Raw genomic sequence first — 20,782 nt, 5'->3', positions numbered from 1 at the left:
GGGCATTGTGGCTGAATTAATGAAATAGGTTATTTATATCTCTCGGACAAATTAGCCATTGTGAGAGATATTCATTGAACGCAAAAAAATATTTTTTTCTGTGAATTTGAGCTGATCTCGCAGGGTACATTTTCTACCATTACATTTTTATATGCTACTTCAAAGAGAATGATTTATTTTTAGAGAGTTACACTTAAAATAGTCCACTCTTAGATATATTCTCCTTTAAGTCTCGATCAGTGGTGAGTGGTGTTTCAAATATTTTCTATTATCATTTAAATGAATTTTTGGCATTTTACGCTATATAAGCCATTTCTTTTTCGGTGAAAGGCTTCTTGGATCCAGAAAAACGATTTAAAGGAATAAAATCGCCGCGTTATATGATACAATTTTATATTTACTTATAAAAGAAAATTTTTAGTGTAATCATGTTCATTGCAAATCATTGCCTTTTCCTTTCTGTAATTTTCATATTTTTATCATATTATCCCTTTTTTGGCTGAACATTGTACATTTCCGGGTTTAACATGATTTTTGACGGCGCGGCAAGTCGTATTTGCCGCGTTCGTATTCGGTAAAGCTGTTATTGCCATCTCGCGGGGAACGTTTTCACTAGTAGTCTCCGACTAAACAAATGAATCGCGTTTATGTTACCGCGAAAACATTAGATAACATGGAGCAGCAAGAAGACAGCAAATCTAGTACCTGTCGTTGTACACCTCGGTCCCTGCCCCGCCTTAGCACTCATAAATTAATGCATTGGCCGAGGAAGAAAATGATAAGACATTTGAATTTATTTTTATGTTCTTTAAATTGTTCTTTAAATTGTTCTTACTGAAGTTTTGCAATGTGAATAATTTGTTGTTGTTGTTGTTTACCCTTCTGCACGCGTTTCGCAAAGGTTTGGTCCGTTGGTGTGGAGGTCCAGTAAAGAGCGGAACAAGAAAGGGAAAAAGGCAGCCCGGAAAGCCAAATGCAACAGTGGTGATAGTGGCATTCAAATCGAGGTAATAATACTTTTTACCATTTCCGTTAGTAGAGGGTATGATTTTAATTCACTTTGTACGTAAATGCGGAATTAAATTGTTATTTATCATGTGTCAATCATAATTGCCCGTAAAGTGGCAGCTTGTTGTACGTATGTGTAACGTGCATGGTGGGGAGTAGATGTCCAGAAACATTCTTCTGGTGTATTTTTTCCGTTTGACGTGAATTTTTCCTCCATGTCGTATTACAACTTTTAATTTATTAATGACTTCCCTTTAAGTGTTAGTGCAGTAATTTTTTGCTTTGTGCAAATTAACTCTGGTCTCGTGTCACATTATATTTTTATGTGTTGCTTTCCCTCAAATACGACTGAGTGCGGTCAGCTAATCACTTCTGTTGGTGATATTTTTTTCACCTTACAGATCAGCCATGGTTCAGCAGGTGGAAGCATTACTGGTGTAAGTACTATCGAGGGATGTCTGGACGTTGAGGGTGGAGAGGAAGGAGATGATGATGCTCGCGAAGAAGAAAGAAAAGGGGAAGAAAGCTCTAATGAATCTCCAGACTCGGACCATCAAGGGGAAGAAGAAGATGAGGTGGAAAGTCCTCCAACGGTAAATCTTAAGTCCTCGATAAATTAGTTAGTTAAAACTATCTAGGCCCTTAAATGGCATATAGCTTACTTCAAAACTTTTTGACTAGCTTCTTGTAAATGAATTGTTGATGCATACATTTTTTATGCCTTTTAAGCATGATCATAAATAATATGCTCTACAAGTGTAATGTGTATTATTCCCGAGCCTGGGTTTCCAATGCACCAGAGTGATGAGATGACCTTTAGCCGTGATGTTTTCTTCAATTCAAGGTGAAGAGAAGGGTTCGTGAGAATGGAAATGCTCGTGATAACAGACCTCGGTCAGATCATCTGAATCAGGCTATGCTTGAGAGATTAAAGGTATGATTTCGCTTCATTTATCATTCTAGTTTTACTGTGGGCATGTAGTAGAAGGTATTTTAATAGCAAAGCATGTGGTAATATTTGTGTTGTTAGGCTTGCCAACTGTGCTGTGTTACTGCTTCTTAAATATTTAGATTTTTTGTTGCTTTTCTCTCAGTATTTTTAATTTCTGGCACTGTATCAGGTATGTGGACTCATTGATATCCAAATGTATGTCCTTGGTCAACGCAATTATGTTTTTTTTTAACAGAGAGGCAATTTCTGCTCAATATGGGTGTTTTAAAGTCACTCAGATGGTGTTGAATGTATTTATTATATGCATCTCGATAGTCCTGAAGTCTTTTATTGATGCAGAATTTTAGGATTTTTGTGTGTGACACTAGCTGTCATGAGGGAGTACACAGGATAGAGAAATATTGTGTCACGAAATTTTAATCCTGGATAGTTAGTGCCAGTAGAAATAAAAATTACCAGTGATGTTTTGGTCGAAAATGCACCATTTTTAGTTTTTCAGAAACTTTGTGCCAAGCCCTCTGATTAGCTGTGAGTTTCTCCTGTCGCCATGCTATCACTGAGCTAGGGAGCTGCCTTGGTTACATTGCGATCTCTGTCATGCAAAGCAAGAGGCCATTAGTTGTCCGGAGCCTACGGAAACAGGGCAAACTCTCGGCCAATCAGAGCACTTGCCGCAAAGTTTCTTTTGTTAAAAAATGGTGCATTCTTGACGCAAGGGTCATCAATAATTTTGGTTCCTACTGGCATTAGTTATCTCGATGGATTTTTTTTTCTCATAGAGAAATCTGCCAATTTCATTGGTGTATCAAGTAATGGTTTTGCTGATAGTGGGCCCCGTTGTCACAATGGCAACACGTGTGGTCCCTATCCCACCCTTCCACCCCTCTCCTCTCCTGGAGGTGTCGGTGGGCTCCTATCGCGGCAGTGCCTCCTTCCTTTCTTCCTTCCCATCCACTCCCCTCCCCGGGTGTACAGGCGTATCATTTTAATTATTGGGCCCTGGCCTCGGTGTGTTGTATCCTTCAAAGGGTCCAAGGGGGGCCCTTTGTAGGGCTCACCTCATGCACTGGCATCAGTTATCCTGGGTTGAAATTTCGGACACATTTTTTCCTCCACCCTTCATATTATGTAATCCATTTTATTCTATTTTATTACCCTCAACCAATATGCATTGTCATGCCCCACACTTTCAACAGTGCATTATTAACCTATGAACTTCATGTACTCCTCCGGATAATATGATACTCTGTAAAAGTACATCACCTTTGATGAGGTCACTGTCAAAAGAGAAGAAACATTGCCCTTTTTTATCAAGGTAATGAGAATTTTTTAAAGATGGCACAGTTCTCTCAAGTACTACATTTAAAGAATAATCACCTGATTATGGAATGACGATTTTTTCATGTAAATCTTATGGTCTGATGGTTTATTTCTGATTCTGCTGAATTAACTCCATTTAACCCTAATGTGACTTTTGTTATTTTGAAATTGTGAGTGTATGTATTCTTTGTTTTAGAAGGATGTTTCAAGTCTTATTAGAAATACTGTAGCATAAATTGAATGTTCATTTGATATTTATTTCTTTTGCCAATCCATTGGAAGACCTTTTATGGCATACTATCGGTCATCATTTTTCAGAACAAACAGCCAATATTATTTCTATTGACTCTACATGAAATACAATTTGTATTGCGTTGGGATGGTTTGTATTTTTAAAATTGGAGCTGTGATATATAGCAAAAAACTTCAGTGCAAGTTTTACAGAGTTGCTTGGAACATCCTAGGTTTAAGGTTTAATGACATGATCGAATTTTAATATCTCATTCCATATGCTGTGGGATTCCATGATTTAATTTCATAATCAGTTATGAAATTTTTGTTTTTAGGATCCAATCGCTCCCTTTGTTTAACTTTTCCATCAATCCACAGAGCTTGGGTATTGGTATGGGTGGTGGGTATTCAACTAGGAACTCCTGTGAGTCAAAGTCAATGATGAGATTGTCTGAAAATAGTTGTAATTAGGTCATGGCTTAGCCAGAAATATCTTAGAAATCCATCTGTATTGGATGGTAGGTGCGAGTGTATTTCTGTACTCTAGATTAAAGTGTACCGTTAGCATATATTTTGTATATTATGGTTATTTTATTGCATTGATATTATTACTCTTCGTATTTCTTAATAATGTTCACCGAACGAGGCAAACATAATTTTATTAGTTTCTTTGATTGGGATTTTGACTCTTCTCTACAACCCCTTTGTACCTCTGCAATGGCCACTTGTATATTAGCAGTGCAATAATGGAATCATTTAACCTTTAAAGCCTCTATTTAAATGTTGAAAATGAGGCCTCCACTTCTTCATTTAATCTGGGACCTTCAAATTTTTCTTGCAATTGATAATCATTCACATTTTGAGAACCATATGAGGCATTAAAAAAATATAAAGCATTATTCAGTTCAGACTTGGGAAATGTAACTACAGGTCTCTCATCCCATTACTAGGCAAAATGCATTTTCAAATCTTAATTACTTTGGGAAAATATCAAAAGTGGTAGTTAAGACGTTTCTTTAGTTCAATTTATCCTAAATACCTACAAAACTAGTGTCAATTTTCAATGTTAACTCTCCATAGATGATTATATTTGTCCTTCAAGTGCCTTGGCTTCATGTCTCTCCCTCTGCTGGGCTTACCTAGGGCTGTTACTACCTCTCACTAATGATAGTCAAAATCACTGAGGGTAATGATGGGTAATTTTGTTGCCTTCAGAGCTGAGGACGATTCTGTTGATTACAGGCACTTTGTTATGGTAGGCAAGTAGCTTCTTCGTCCGCTTCCATCTGCAATGGATGGTGTAATAACTTGTCTCCACGCTACCTGCGAAATCAGCATTACCCATGTACCCGTTATAGCCCTCCACAGCATCAAGCCTCTTGAAATTTTCTCTCTCATCACAGTTGTTAATCCTTTCCTCATGAGTCATGAATGTTTGTCAACATGAATACCTCCCTTACCATAGGCGTAGCCAGGGGGGGTTTCCAGGGGGTCCGGACCCCTCCCCCCCCTCCCTAAGTCTAAAAAAAAACATTTTTTTTTCCATAAAAGATGACAAAATATTGAAAAAAATCATGAATTTAAAAAATATCTTTTTAACAAATGAAGTTTTTTACGATTATGAAAAGCATTAAAATTAGTTTAAAACCCTCTACGTAGTACCCTGTTTTTCAAAAATTTTCCCCCCTGATTTCGGACCCCTTCCCAAACAAAATTCCTGGCTACGCCACTGTCCCTTACACTCCCCAGAATATCATCAGATATGATTCAACTGCCCCTGTGCAGCAGGGACGCCGACTTACAAAAAATATTGGGGGGCCCAAACCGGGGATCTTGCCCCAGGAAAGTTTATAAGTAGTGAGTTTTAAGTTTTTTAAGCATTTTAGAAGAGTCAAATGATCAACAGTAGAACCCTGATAACTCGAATCTCGATATCTGGACACTCCGGGGAAAATTTACAAGTCTGACACATTTTTTCTTACACGCATAACGAATTTTTGAGGGGGCTCGGGCCCCCTCAAGCCCCATGGAGTCAGCGCCACTGCTGTGCAGTGCCAAACAGTCAGGCACTCTACAATCTTGCAATGCCATAGCCAATTTTTGGTCTTAACGTGGGTTTGGGAGACTGAAAATAGATTTTATTTTCTTTACTGTCCTTGGCTTAGAGAAGGACTGGAAGAGGCTATTGGGAAAAGAAAGAGGTTTGCCGTTTTTCACGGATCCTACTCTGCAACTGTTTTGCTTCATTCCCTTTTTGCATACTCTGCTCTCTGGAACTGACTGAGTGAAATTCTTCTTCTCAGAATTAGTGGGTTATCTTCTTGATTCCTTTCAGCCTTAAAGATTAGTTTTCCCAATTTATTTTTTGATTCAGTGCTTAGAAACAAATATTTTTATTACATACATAGAAACAGCATTTAATTAAATGGAGAAGACCTAAAAGAAATGAAATTGTCATAAACCTAGGAATGTAAAATAAGTGTCTTAAGTAATGAAGTAATGTTAAAATATTTGTACCTAATTTCATACGTCAATTTCTGGAAGCCTCAGTGAATAAGGGGTAGACCTGGACTACTTGAATCAAATTAACAAATACGCCTACTACAAAAAATCCAGATCTAGTGCAGTATTGCAGTTTACGTTATTTGCTTAAGTGATGCCTCGTTGTGTGGAAGCTGCACTGCACAGAACTATCAAAAATAAAATATTATTATTATTATCAGGATTGATAACTGCCTGACAGTCCTCAGAAAAAGTGATTGATGTTCAGATCTTTTGGAGGTGCTAATTTAAATACAAATTAGTCTTCTTCTGAAATTAGGTTTGGTATTCTTAATTTAGAGCATTCCTAGTCCTGAATTGTATCTAAGACTCTGCTATACAATAGTAATAATATAGCAGCATGAAGTGCATCTACTACAAGTTATATCAGATAAATGAATGATTTCATCAGAGTGTCTCCTGCTAGGCTAACAATTGAGTCGATCGAATTTTAATCTCTCAACCATAGTTCGCATATGTCTGTCCTATGTCAATAAATGTCTCTAGGTTTATTTGTCATTTGGCAAATTGATTGGTTCACATTATTAAGGTTAAGGATGAATCTCACCAATGAAAGGAAGAAAAATAGTGCAAAAATGGATGGTGAAGTTCTGCGTAAAATATCAGAAACAATCTCTGCCAAGCTTATACGTTTTTTCATCTTTGTATTTACATTTTAGATAATTAAAGTGAATTTGATGTAAATGCTCAAATACATGGGCATAACACTCTCCAGAGAGTGGATGTGAATTTGCTGCACCACAACAAGTCAATTTACACCCATGTCTCGTATAGCGCAAGGGATGCGTTCCTTGGGGTCTTTGCGCTATACGAATTTGCGTTATACGAGAGCGTTTTAACATAGGGAAGATAGGGATGCGTTCCTGGTAGCATAGGTCTTGGGTATTGAATTCCCTCTAAAACATCAATATTCCCATAAAAAGCCTTAGAAAACATTATTTCTATAAATATTTATAGTTTAAAACATCTTTAAAGATAGTATTCACGCATTCAAAGACTTTTATTCACGTTAAAAAAAATTCTTACGTGCTTTCGAAATTCCATCCTGTCGTGCGGGTGGGCTAACATCTGCTATCTCAGGGGATCGTAATTCGTTGCCGGCAGTTGATGATTTTTCAAACTAGTCTAAAAACAACTATTGTGTCACCCAGGCCCTTTTGTCGCTCATCGAAATGACAGGAAAATGCTACTTTAAATGCCATTTCATAGCTAGCGGAGTTTATGAATGATAAATCATTTTAATTTGAAGTCCTCCGAGTCATTAGCAGCTACGTGAAACAGTCTTTAAATGCCTTGAAACCTGACCCAGGTTTTCCTTCCCTGAAAATAAATGAACGAGAATGCATTCTTTTCCAAAAGAATATCGTCTCATCAACACTAAAAACTAGTTGAGGGGGAAAGGAGCCACTTTCAATAACAGCTTGGAGTTCATCAGAAAATGTTGTGGTGGCTGCGCTATCAACACTTGCAGATTCTCCTGATATCGCCGCACTGAAAATACCTGCTTGCCGTTTAAATTCTGGAACCAACCGGAGCTTTCACTTTATGTCTCGGAGCGATTACCACTCTCGTCTTTTTGTACTGATTCACCATGAACTTTCCGTATGTGTAGACCGCTTGGTTGAAGTTGGTGCGGCTGAGGTCACTGATATTTTAGCTTCGTCTTTATTCAGAATAAGGCATCGTGAGTTTAAACTTCCACGCAATATCGCTTTGACGCTCTCCATTTTCAAAACAAATGACCTCTCTCAAGTCCTCTTCTAGGTTATGGTTTTTCTTGATAAATTCTTGATTTTTCTACACGCATTCCTATTTTTTGCCATATTCTCTTGGTTTTTACTCTGTATGGCTCTATCTAAATCACCTTCTTCTGCTGAACTGTATTCCTGAGACGCAGAAGGGCTATGACTGCGGGGAGGGAACGAAGCCATTGTGTTTAAGACTCTATAGCGGACCCTTTAATGTGTTGATGCTATTCATGCGCAACTCGGTCACCGCTCCATTTCTCCCCCGTGAATACCGATGACCTTGAAGGCTTTAGCGTAGACTCTACCTGGAAGTCAATCGCCCGGTAACCTACGACGGCAAAAATACGTCTCAAACCGTATTGCTGAAAAAAAAACTCATTTCCACTAGCCCCACGCTTAATTAACGATCTAAATTATTTATTATCATTCTGTTAAGGAGACGAGATAAATCTTCGGTAGGCCGGCTATCTAGACCCAATGACGAGTAATACTTTTGGCAATTGCGCAGCTATGAATTTCGATTAATATATAAACAAAAAAGAAGATTTGCGGCAAGAAATAATATTAATATGCGTAAATTGATAGAAATTTCGTGTGTACTTAGCGCAAGTTCACGTTTTATCACGAGAGAGTTTAAGATTTTTGATTAGGCTACACTGCGTTGCAATGTTTCCCCGAGGAACGAATTTGCGCTATATCGAAATTGCGCTAATCGAAATTGCGCTATACGAGACATGGGTGTATAACAATTAGAGTCCCTTTCATGTTGCCATCAAAGTTTTTAATCATCTGCCCTCTGCCATTAAACGTGCTACTTCCAGAGAATCCTTTAAAAGACGACTTAAAGACTTTCTGCTAAAGAAGGTTTACTACACTGTTCAATGTTCAAGACTTTCTAAAAGAGTCTTTTGTATCCTAACCTCTTTCCCTGTTTTTCAATGAATGACTTGTCCCACATTTTATTCTGGTAAAATATCAGGACCAATAAATATTATTATTATCCGAATTAGGCTGGCACATTTTTCATTGCCAATACTTAGAATATAAAATATAAGTTTATTATTGATTTTATTTCAATACTTTAACGTAGAGTAGCCGAACTTGCCTTTAGCTGAACCTGAGTTAAGAGAAACCAGTCTTATCCGGAAAATACTGTTGGTCCTTGCGGTCGGGGCAATAGGGTTTTATGTATATTGGTGCCCTCTATTAAACAGAATCAATTCTGGACACGGGTATTTTGGTTAAGCGGAATTGCAAAAAATACAACCAAGGACAATTTTTACCGTAAGGAAATAAAATCCTTAAATGGGCCTCCCTAGAAAACAATCCTTAAAACGGAATCAGCTAAAGATATCGTTCATTCACTAGTTTAACCGCAATGTGATGCTGTTCTTTTATCATTTCATATTATTATTTCATAATAATTTCGTCTACATGTAGAATTGGAGTCAAACCAACCTTATAGGCAGCACATGTAATAGACGTTGTATGACTTTCAGAGTCTTTTTTGAATTGGCAGGCCTTGAGTTAAGCAGAATACTGTCTTATCCAGAAAAAATATAGGCCCGAGAAAGTCCGCTAAGGAGAGGTTTCACTGTATATTGTTTTTCTCTTAAGATTTAAATTAGATACATGGATTTAAATTTGGTGATTCCTAAAACTAAAATGATCAGATTAGTCCTGTCATAGTGACATTTCAGAATTTTGCAAGACATAATTGTGCCCCTCTTTTAGTCAAGGTTTATAAATTTAAATAGTTTTTCAAGTCCCATAGCCTTCATCGACCACACCACCAAGACATGCAGACAATGCTTAAGCCAAAATATGGTGCAAATTACTAGGTCTTCAAAGATGGTGATTGGTCGAAATAATAATGTCCTACCCCACCAGAAGTCAAATTTGCAGCGAGGAAAATAGGGATCCACCTGGTACTGTTTGCAATGCCAGAAGAAAAATAAAGTGGCACCAAATTACGAATACCATTCATAAAACTTAACTGTATTTCAATGGAAGAGGTTCATTTGAATAACAGAGTACTAAATGATGAAAAACTCAAAAGTATTCATCATATTTGGGCTCTTTACATGAAAGAAAGTCAGAAGATGTTCTTTAATACCATATTATCGACTTGAAACCTCTGGTGACTTAGTCTCAAACAAATGCATTGTGTGCCTCAATGAGTATTTTGGGTAACTATTTTCAGTTTTTTTTAAGTTTTCAGAGTTATAAGATCAAAATATGTATGTGAGTGGAGATCCTTGTATGTGTGCTCCCCCTGGTAAAAGAATTTCTACAAGAAAAACATTGGCAAATCTATTTATCAACATTGAATGACGGAGTAAAATTTTTCGATGTTATGTTTGTATAAAAATGTAGGACCATGCTTACATAAGTTCAATTAGTACAATCTGTGGAATTTTAATAATGATGCAATAGCATTTTGAATCTTTACGATTGAAAGGATATTGATCTTACGTGAAATACTTCTGGCTGTCAAGATAATACGATTAAGGTTGAATTATTTTCCAAAACTTTTTTCTCCAATGTCAACTTCACCAAATTGCGTGCGTTTATGTTTTGTAATGCTATGATTTTATCACTTCGGGGATTTCCTGAGTTTTACTTATGGCTTGAGATAAGCAAACAGGAAGCTTTCACTACAGGAAGTGATGTCACACTTTCTCAGTTGAGGCATCTCAAACGTTCACGCAAGCAGTGTTTGGGATTACCTTCATCAAAATACCATCACTTGTGAGGTTCAGTCTTTGGTTGGAACTTCTTATTTCAAAGTAAGGGTTAGCCTTTTTTACTATTTGTTGGATTGTGGTAATTTTTTTATTTTAATGGCTGATAAATGTCAAATACATTTGAATCATCTAGGTAGCTACTTCTGTATATTGAAATAGATTACCAGAGCAGTGGAAGTGCTGCGATATTGACTTTCAAATATTTAGAATCAAGTGAAAGAACGGTGTGTCCTGATTTCTTTTTGCTCATTCTTTTGTCAGGCTCATTATCAAATTTCTCTGCACAGTATTATACATAGCTCTTGTATTACTTACTTATAAGTGACTTACTCATCAATTTTGTGTCTGGTTAGCAATCGATTGCTTTCACATACTAGCTCAAATTTCGTATAAGCTTACCTTTTCGTGCTTGCATTGTTTTTTCACATTCTTCTTCAACTGTTTCACATGTGGTTAAAGCACATTTAGCAATGTAAACATTCTTATTGTTTTGACCTTGCACAATGGTGAATGTCATTTGAAATCTAATGTTTAAAACATTTCCTGATCTCAATGATCCTTTGCACAAAACAAATTATTTATTGCACAAAATATGCATTTATATTTTAACTCTCTTTTTCTGAATTAATTGAGACAATACATATGTATATTTATTTTGGGGACGTTACCATTTTTCTATTTATTGCACTTGAAGAAGAGGGTTTGCATATAGATCTGTTGCGATTTAAAAGTGTCAGTTAGCATTTACAGTCTTTCTTTAAGTGATTTCCTTTTACCTCTATCTTCTCTTCAATGAAGTTTTGATCAGTTTTACCTCTCCAGTGTTTTTAGATTCACTTGATACCATTCACATTTACTTCACTGCTTTAATAGTTGTGCAGAGTAAGTTTACAGTTTCATCAAGTATTATGTATTTGTATGTTTTCATTGAATTTATGATGATGTGAGGTAGTTTAAACAATGTGTTATTGGTAGTGGGACTCCTCTTACCCAACATAAAAAAGTTTACTGGATTGTGTGGCACTAGTGAATAAATATGGCAATTAATAAGTTACAACAACAATATGGTTATCGAAGTGAGGAAATTATTAGTATCTCTTACGAAAGGACTGAGGTAATTTGTACAAATTTCCTGCTGTCATCGCTGGTTTTTTTTGATTCAATGCTGCAATGAAGTTATGAGTTGAGATATATGTAAACCTTCTAAGATTGATATTTATAATGTGTTAATGTAGTATGGAGCTGGTTTGATAATGTTTGGGTAGTATTAACCGGAACATGGTTTAGCCGTAACCTTGAGTATATTTGAAAGCTACAGTAAATAATGGTTAGTTTAACTGGCAACCTTTGGTGAAAGCACTCCTAAACTGTGATTTAAAAACTCCTCGAAATGTTAAGTAGATGTTATGAAACCAGCTTGTAGAGTTCTTTTTATTGTTGAAGTGATGAAAACTAATCATTGTTCTGTACTTGAATTATTTTGATCAAGGACCCCCTTATCAGCAGTACCTTTAATCAACTTCCAATTAATGTGTTTAATTTGATGAATTCACAGGTCGACTTACAAAATAGGAATGGAGCCAAGCAGAACGTGAGGCGGACGAGGTCTGATCTTGGTGGTGGAGGGGTAGCCAGTGGCAGTGGGCGTTCGGCACCCAATGCCTACCGAAGGCAGCTCTCCTCTCCCGCTCCTCTCAAAGTCCGACCGAGACCCCCGGCGCATTCCCCTGGAGTCCATCCCACTCCCCCTCCCCCGACAGTGCCTCCGCTATGCCTGTGGGGCCCAGCGCCGCCCCAGCCTCCGACAACGAGAGCCCCTAACCGACCTCCAGGTGCATCAGTTGGATTTGGAATGAGAAGGTTGGTGCTGAAAGCGAGGAAAATACTGCATTTGACGGTGTATAAGACAAACCTTTTTTCCAAATTAATAGCTTAAAAAATCACCTGCATCTTACGTGAAGGTTCGACCTCCATGGGTAAACGCGTCAGCGCCCAAAGTTTTTTTAAATGCACACATATGTATTTCACTTTTAAAAATAAAAGATAAGTATGAACTTAACACAAAGAACACAATTCAAACTGACTGAATAATAGAGGAAACCTTATACTAAGAATGTGCACCGAAATCTTCGCTAAAATTCACGTATTAAATGCATTGCTAGAGTATTGGCTCAGCACTGCACTGGGTGCCATATGGCACCTGTGGGCGTTGACGGGTTTATGCTCAATTTTGACTCCATTATATTTGCTAAGATATATTTATTATTCAATTTAATTTTTTTAGTTGTTGTCGTTATTATTTAGCTCATTGCCATCATGCGATTTTATTTATTGTTTATTTCTTATACTATATATTTCTATCGTTTTGTTCGCTTATGCAATATCAAAGGAGTTGGAAGTGAGATATGGAACTAGCTTGATCGTATTGATGCAATACAATTTTGGCAATTTTTATACAATCAACCTCGTTCGATATTTCGCTTCAATTTATAAGCTCATATAAGACCTGAAATGAACTTACCAAAGTTGTTGGGTTGTTGTGCCTTTGCTCGGACATTTTTTTTGTGCGTGCCTTTCTGAAATGAGGGAGCGTCTTATATTCCGTCAAATACGGTACTTGTTTGTCGCAGGTCATAAACTTGATCAGGTGGGGTAGTGAAACTATTTGGACAGTGCAATAGATGAAAATCGATACAGCAGTAAGGGTATAAGGAGAGAATTGCATTAGCAAAGGAGGCATTAATACATATAAAATAAATGGCTGACCAGAGCATTGTTATGTATGAGTTAAAAGAAGAGGCTAGCGAAGAGTCTGTTCTGCAGTGTAGCAATTTACTTTTTACTTTACATTTCACTTAAAATCCACCCTTGGTCTGAATAATGTCCCACTTAGTGTCAGCTTTTGAAATAAGTTTATTGTGATGTGAAATCTTCATTCTAGTGCAGTTTATTGATGTGGCCAGAAGTTATGTTTCTTCTATCCATATTTCTGAGCAAAGTGTGCCTTTATCAAGGTAGAATGAAAACTATTTTCAAAATTTATATTCTTAGTTGAGTGAGGCAAGGAGATAATGGGGGGGATAATTACAACTTTTAATGTTAATAATTTACCCTTAATATTTAACTCTTGAGTACCTACTGGTTTTAAATAACTGCCTTGTCAAAAATCAATGCATTACCTATTTGTGATTACATAAGTGATTCGTCATCAAACTTTGTTCATTATTGCCTATCGTCAGTTGCATGCTCTTCAATTTGACTCTTCTTATTTCTCAGGAGTGAACGTCAGCCCCGTTTACGCAGGTCCCTCAGTCAGCCAGTGGGCATTCACGACCTTTGCCCTATGGTCGCGGGTCGTCGAAGGAGGCGGAAACAGAGGGGCCAAAGGAGGGGAAGGTGAGCCATGGGATTTACCTCAGAGTATCAGTTTCCAATTGCCCTGTGGCATCCAGGAATTGGCATTGCCTGCAAAGACTACAATGAGACACTTGTAACTGAAATAAAGTTTGATTTCAAATACAGTAAAACTTGATTATAATGATCACAAATCTAACGAAATCCCGCCTATGAGGAGGTGAGTTTCGAGTCCCTTGGTTTTTCCTGTGATCGCCAATGTTAATTTCCCCCCATGTAATGAATCTTGATGATACAAAATCACCGCTATTGTGAACTATTCTTCGGTCCCTTTGGAAATTTTTTCCTCTCTAATAAATAAACTATGGCCAATTTGGCTACTTAACCATTCCTTACCTCATCATCAGTTGTTCTTACGTGTGGTCATCACCACGTAGTTGAATTGGTGGTCTTAAAATCCTTCCATTTACAACTGTTTGATAATAATAATAATAATAATTTATTTCACCGATTGGCAAGAGTACAATTGCATGGCTACGTCATAAAAAAGCTAATACAAATATCAAATAAAAATACAATGATGATGTGTCATCAAGATTTACAATTTACATGGAAACAATAAAAATAATTTTTCTAAATACATAAGAATTGATGAAATAAATAAGTACAATACAACAGTAGGGACAAAATAAGATGTCACAACTAGCATCATGGAGATTATCATATTTACAAATTATCTTCCATATATTCGGAAATGCTGTAATAGCACTTTTTAGAGAGAAGGAGTTTCAGCTTGTTCTTAAATACATAAATTGAGGTGCATTCTTTTATTTCATCAGGGATTTTGTTAAATATAGCAGTGGCTGAATGCCTGGGACCCTTTAAACAGAGGGAGCTGGAGTACTGCTTGTGGTGTATATTATTACTTGATCTTGTGTGGTGATGGTGGAAGGTGGCATTAGAAGGAAATTTATCAAGGTTTGCTTTAATAAAGTTGGCACATGTCAGGATATAGAGAGAAGGGAGTGTTAGGATTTTTGATGCAGCAAAGAGGGGCTTGCCAGGGGTGCGGATAGGAACTTGATGCATAGTCTTAATTGCCTTTTTCTGAGCAGAAAAGGCTTTTTTGGCAGCAGTTGAATTTCCCCAAAGCAATATTCCATAGGAAATATGAGCATGTACTTTGGCATAATAAACCATTTTCAGGGTTTCAAATGACACAATAGGAGATAATTTCCTGATCATATAAGTACCCACAGAAATTTTATTGATTATGGCCTGAATATGAGGATACCAATCGAGGCCATCTGAGATTAGGAACCCCAGGAACTTTGTTGAAGTTACATTTGTGGAGTGATTAATATTATTAATATGAGGGAGAAGAATTCTCTTGTTAGAGCTTTTAATGAGAAAGGGTGGGTCAATGGTTAATTGTTATGGATCTCTTGCTGAAATATTGACCATTTACGTTATGTAAGCCAGCAATCCTGCGATGTATATAGCAAAATCCTCTAGTAATAATAATAATATAATATTATTTATTGTTCTCAGATTTTTACATCCAATGGAACATTTTTATATAAACAGTTTATAGCTCAGCAATCAGTGTAACAAGTATAATAATCATTTGAACCAATTAACAAAAATGAGCATGTACAAAATTAACTAAACTGCTAACGAAAATTAATCCTAGTATGGATATAACAAAATCCCACTTATAAAAAAGTAGAATGATGGTCCCCTGAAATTCGTTATAAGAGAGTTTTACTGTGTCTCGAAATTTGATCATATACTCATTCGGTGATTAACGCTGAGGTTGGTTGAGAGTACTTCATGGTAGAGTTCACTCCAGACTTAGCCACAGGCGTGTGAATATTGCATATTCGGGGAAGAGGGGCGAGTTACCATTGTTGAGCCACCTCTCATTTGGAGGGATTATTTGGGGAGATCCAAGGGATTCTCCTAAAATTGAAGCCAAGGTTTGATCACCTGCCAATCATTTGGCTATAAAGTATCCATTTGAAATTTTGTGTGTTTGCTGTGTGGGTTTGCTATGGGGTCATTTTCATCATCTCTGCCGACGTTTTGATTTCAATGTCGTCCATAGTCATCAGGGCTTGTTGTGATGGTTCTTTTGTCCAGCTTATCAGCTGGTCAGTGGCCATCAAAACATCATGGTTGAGATATCAAAAGTGGTAATATATCCGGAACACTTATAAGTCACCCACTGATAATCAGGAGTTTCCTGCACATTCACTTTGTGCGTATGTAGTGTCAAGAGCAGTATACTTTGGTTTTGCAATCATGTTGTTACTTATGTTATGGGAAGTGCTGAGTGCCTACGATACCAAATGATGATACGTAAGAAAGGCTCTAAGGAGTAATACTCTGTACCATTGAGCTAAATTACAAAAAAACATGTTCAAATAATTACCATAACATTTTCTTCATCACACCTTTGTGATTTTCATTGCCATGATGTCAGTAAAAACATAAACCTAACCCATGCAAACAGGGTATATGACATTAGAGCACATTTTTATGAATTCTGTATCAATTGAAAAATTGATAGACTCCCTTTAGATGTAAAATTTGGTTCATAAATCAAGCCATCCCACTCTGACACTTGAAAACACTCCATTTATGATAAAATACAATATTTGGCAATCTATAATGGGTAAATGACCTACTTGGTCAATCGAAATAAATAATTCAATAATAATAATAAATAATCTTTATTTTCTCGGAGATCAAATACATCTATATGCATAGATATAAAGCATATTTAAGGTCATATTCAAACACATATATTCACATATTATATACAATTAACGTTTAACATGAAGAGTCAATGAGGTATTCATCAATCAAATAGAAACCTTATTTTTTAAGTACTTTTTCAGATCAGGCTTAAAAGCATTTATGCTTTTTATTCCTTTTATACATAATGGCAAATTATTGTACAATTTGATTCAATGAAATGTCTCAGTAAGTCTCTGTAGACAATGCCATTCATATTCTTTTGATAACTGAAATATTGTGTTCTCATGCATTTCATATTGTGTTTTATTCAATTATTACTAATGAGGTGGCCACTCTTATGGAAAACCTAGGAAGTCAGGGAAGTTCATGTCAGAGAAAATTGACAAAAAGAGGATGGAAAAATTGTTTTTGTGTTAAATTCAACCATTTATTTTTCATCATTCTTGAATGCATTGGCATATCTCAAGTAAGGTGATATGCGGCATAACTTAGTGGTGGAATCTATGATTCATGTTTAACCAGCAAAAAAAATGTTGACTTTTGTTGGATTATTTATTACATGGTCATGTCATAAATTATCCTGTGGAAGTTAGCCATTTTTTAAATATTTTTGATTGAACTTGAGTAGGTATTTGTTAAATTGTATGTTATGAAACGTCTTGGAAATTGCAAATATATTCTGCAAAGTCAGGTGAGACTATCTTGATATTTGAGTGGCCACCTTGTTTATGTTCCGCAAATTTTTCTAACTGTTTCATATTCCTTGTGTACCATCATCTTTTAAACATTTCTTCAGCCTAATTTCCTTGATTAAATGTTGTCTTAAATAGCCTAATGGCAATTTTCCTGAACAACTTGAGTAACCAAAATTTGATCATATCAAGTGCTTTAGGTTGTCATTAGCCGTAAGTTAACTCATACTTGAGTGGTGCAGCTCAAGGAATTAGGTGGTACTATTCAGTTTAAGATTGACTCTTGATTTTTACAGCTGATTTTCATTGTACCTAAATTTTTACAACAATTTTTGTCTTCAAGTGCCATGAATTTCTGGTTATTGTTCCATCATCAATTCCATGTTTTGAGAACTATGCCACACCAAGGAAAAGTTTGGTGTGTTTCTTTTGATTATTTATTCAGATGAAAATGCCTGAAGTGTGGGAGCCTTGCACACTGTATTTGTTCATCCACTCATTGCATCATCTAATAGCATAGCACTATTGAATCTCAAAATAAAATGAACATATGAGGAAACAAATATATCTTAGAGTTTAATTTACATTGAAAAACTAGTGGATAAAAATCAATCCAATGGCTATTTTGTGATTATTACATTTATAGGAATCCCTATAGTGAGCAAAAGATAGCTAGATGCATGATGTTTCGAGTAGTCTTGCACTTATATAGACTCTTATCTCAAAACAGCCAATATCCACTGCTTGATTTAAAAAAATATCTTATAAGATTAGCAGGGCTCTGATCACTCACAATTTTACTCAAATCATGAACTTCATGCTAGTTAATTTTCTATCTAGAATTTATTATTGCTTAATTCTTTTGATAAAAGACATTATTTACCAATATCAGCACACAAGTTATTAAATTCAGTTAATATCGAAAGAATAGTAAGTTAAGTGGAAAATCTTCATAATTTGGTTAGACTAACCATCAAAAGTAACTTAGAGATAATCCATAGATGATACTTTCTCATTCAGCTTGCAAAGGATTTAGCAGGTAAACATGGACCACATTGAAAATGACACACTCTTTCTCTTGTATCAATACACATCCAAGCATGATTAAAATAGACTCTACTGTCTATGGTAATTGCTATCTTAACACTAAAATTCTTTTTAATTAAAATATTATAACCAATAATTAACTAGGTGATAGGAGAGGTTAATCTAAAATGCACAATTTTGATAATTATACTTGCATTCAGAATAATAAATCTCCTACCTTTTGCTTAAAAACCTTTGGTTGCCATTTGAAGAGTTTTATTTGTGTTAAATTGATCTCCTGACTAGCTTCTTAGTGAAATAGCTGTTTGGGACTAGGTTTTTTTATGGCTTCCTTTTTTAAATAAGTTAATTTTGACCTGACTGCTTCATTTAGCTTGAGGAGCTTTTTCATTTGTATTTGTGAAGCTGACTTATTCTTCAGTCAATTTTTTATGAACACTGTCAGAGTTATAATGTAAATGGTGAAAGGAGTAGACTTATCATTTTGTTTTAATCCCTGTAAAATAGCCTCTTTAAACTTAAATGATTGGGTGTGTCATTATCAGTATCATTATTTTATAAATCCTTTAGTTTATTGCACTTGCCTAATAGTTTAAATTTGTATTGACTGAAATTTTATGATTTGTAGATGCTTTAACCTGGGATTGTTTTAAAGGCATTGCAAAAAGCTTCCAAGTATAATCGAGTAAGTCTACAGCTCTACCACGTAAGATTTGAAATTTGTTCACAGCATCACAAAAAAATTGTAATTCTATCCCTACAAGCATGAGATTTTAAAGAGAATGAACAAGGCCAATGAGAGAGGAAGCACGTATCAGTTTCTGGGAATGTTCTGGGCAAGATTTTTTTTGCCACAAGACAAAGATGCTTAAGTTAATAAGTATTCATACCTTTTAGCATGGACCTCTGTTAACTGATTTGCCATTGCCTGTTTGATATATTTTGCAGATCTTTCTTTTTTCAACTTTTTCCAAAGTAATAAATGATAACTGATCAAAGCTATGCTGATAATATTTTACGTTACCATTCACATACTGTCTATTACACTCTTTATATGCTGCTTGAAAGAAATCTCTCATTGCCATCTGTGTGCTTGGCACCTATATTTCCACATCCTTTGCTGACTCTGTGTGTGTGACTTCTTACAAAACTTTCCATTCAACTTTAGGAAAGGGTGTATTTAGAGCAAATGTTCACAAAACATTGCCTGTAGCTCACTGTGTTAGTTTCATCCAAGCATTTCTCAGCAAAGATGAGTATATGGTGGAAGGAATGGTACTTATCTCATTGATTTTATCTGTGTTTCTCATTGCTAGTGGGAAAGCATGGATATTTTCTTGTTGCTACGAGACTCAAGCTGTGGACTTATTTAAAAGAATTCTTCTCTTAAGAAAAAAAAACTATCAGTATGAACGTGTTGTACACAGTCTGACTTGCATTTCTCAGACTTTTGGCATGGTTTGCATGATCTTTCTTCAAAATCAGCGTGTTAGAAAACTCCCAATGTAGTTTTGAATGTGAACTAACAAATGACATTCAGTTTATTTGTGCAAAAGATAATGTGATTGAAGCATCTGTTAAAGTAAAGAAAAAGGAGTTCACCCTTGGGCCTTGTTAATAATTAAAATGCATTAGGCAGTAGAAGAGGGATTTTTGAATCCCTCTTGCCGTAATAGTTCATGATATGACGAGTGTTCTCTTGTCGCTGACTTTGTTTGTTTTTCTTTTTCTGCCGATGAAGGTGGGCGTGGGACGAAGGGGAGGGACCGGTGGGGAGACGAAGTTGGGGAGGCGTTGGGGGTGTTGGCTCTTGTGGGGAGGAAGACGGCGAGACTGACTCGGAGGAGTCCTCACTAGGGTCGGCAAAGGACGTACGGGAAGGAAAGAGGAGGATGGGAGAGGATGGAAGCAAGAGAAGACGGAGCATGGAGCAGGTAAGAGCTTCTTCAGTTCTTCATAACAATCTTCATTAATCAGAACTGTATCAGACATTCAAATTGTAACGTAAGACAATTGCTTTTCTCCAAATAATCTCTTTATTCTCTTCAAAATTCCTCTGCAGTTTTTCAACATCTCTCTCTTTCAAGAAACTTAATCTTTTCCTTCTCTTCTCAACAATCCCTATTCCTTTTTTTTTATCAGTAACTGCCTGGCAACAGTTAATAACAGTTTTAAAATGTCATGCATTACAAAATGCTGAATTTTCTCCATCATAAAGAGTCGGAAGACAAAGAGAACTGAGCAATTCCAAATATAGGTTGTTTTGAAGTGTCTGACAAATATTCAGTTTGTATTTATTGTCTTTAATGTTGTATGTTTATCTGAACATTTTAGTTGTTTCATTTTCTGTGGTTGTTT

The 20,782-nt window shown here is 36.1% G+C and overlaps 1 protein-coding gene across 1 annotated transcript in view; it reads left to right on the top strand.

Moving 5' to 3' along the window:
- The window catches only part of LOC124164449, a 623,547-nt gene that overhangs the window by 580,034 nt on the left and 22,731 nt on the right, over positions 1 to 20,782 (top strand). The window contains exons 11-16 of the mRNA XM_046541774.1: positions 902 to 1,007; positions 1,410 to 1,601; positions 1,853 to 1,942; positions 12,124 to 12,428; positions 13,845 to 13,964; positions 20,166 to 20,358. Coding sequence (XP_046397730.1) covers positions 902 to 1,007; positions 1,410 to 1,601; positions 1,853 to 1,942; positions 12,124 to 12,428; positions 13,845 to 13,964; positions 20,166 to 20,358 — 1,006 coding nt within the window. The remainder of the gene's footprint in view (positions 1 to 901; positions 1,008 to 1,409; positions 1,602 to 1,852; positions 1,943 to 12,123; positions 12,429 to 13,844; positions 13,965 to 20,165; positions 20,359 to 20,782) is intronic.

This window comes from Ischnura elegans, chromosome 8, assembly GCF_921293095.1.
Source record: "Ischnura elegans chromosome 8, ioIscEleg1.1, whole genome shotgun sequence".
NCBI lineage: Eukaryota > Metazoa > Arthropoda > Insecta > Odonata > Coenagrionidae > Ischnura > Ischnura elegans.
Note: the sequence above shows the minus strand (reverse complement) of the source record. Positions and strands in the feature narration are given on the sequence as shown.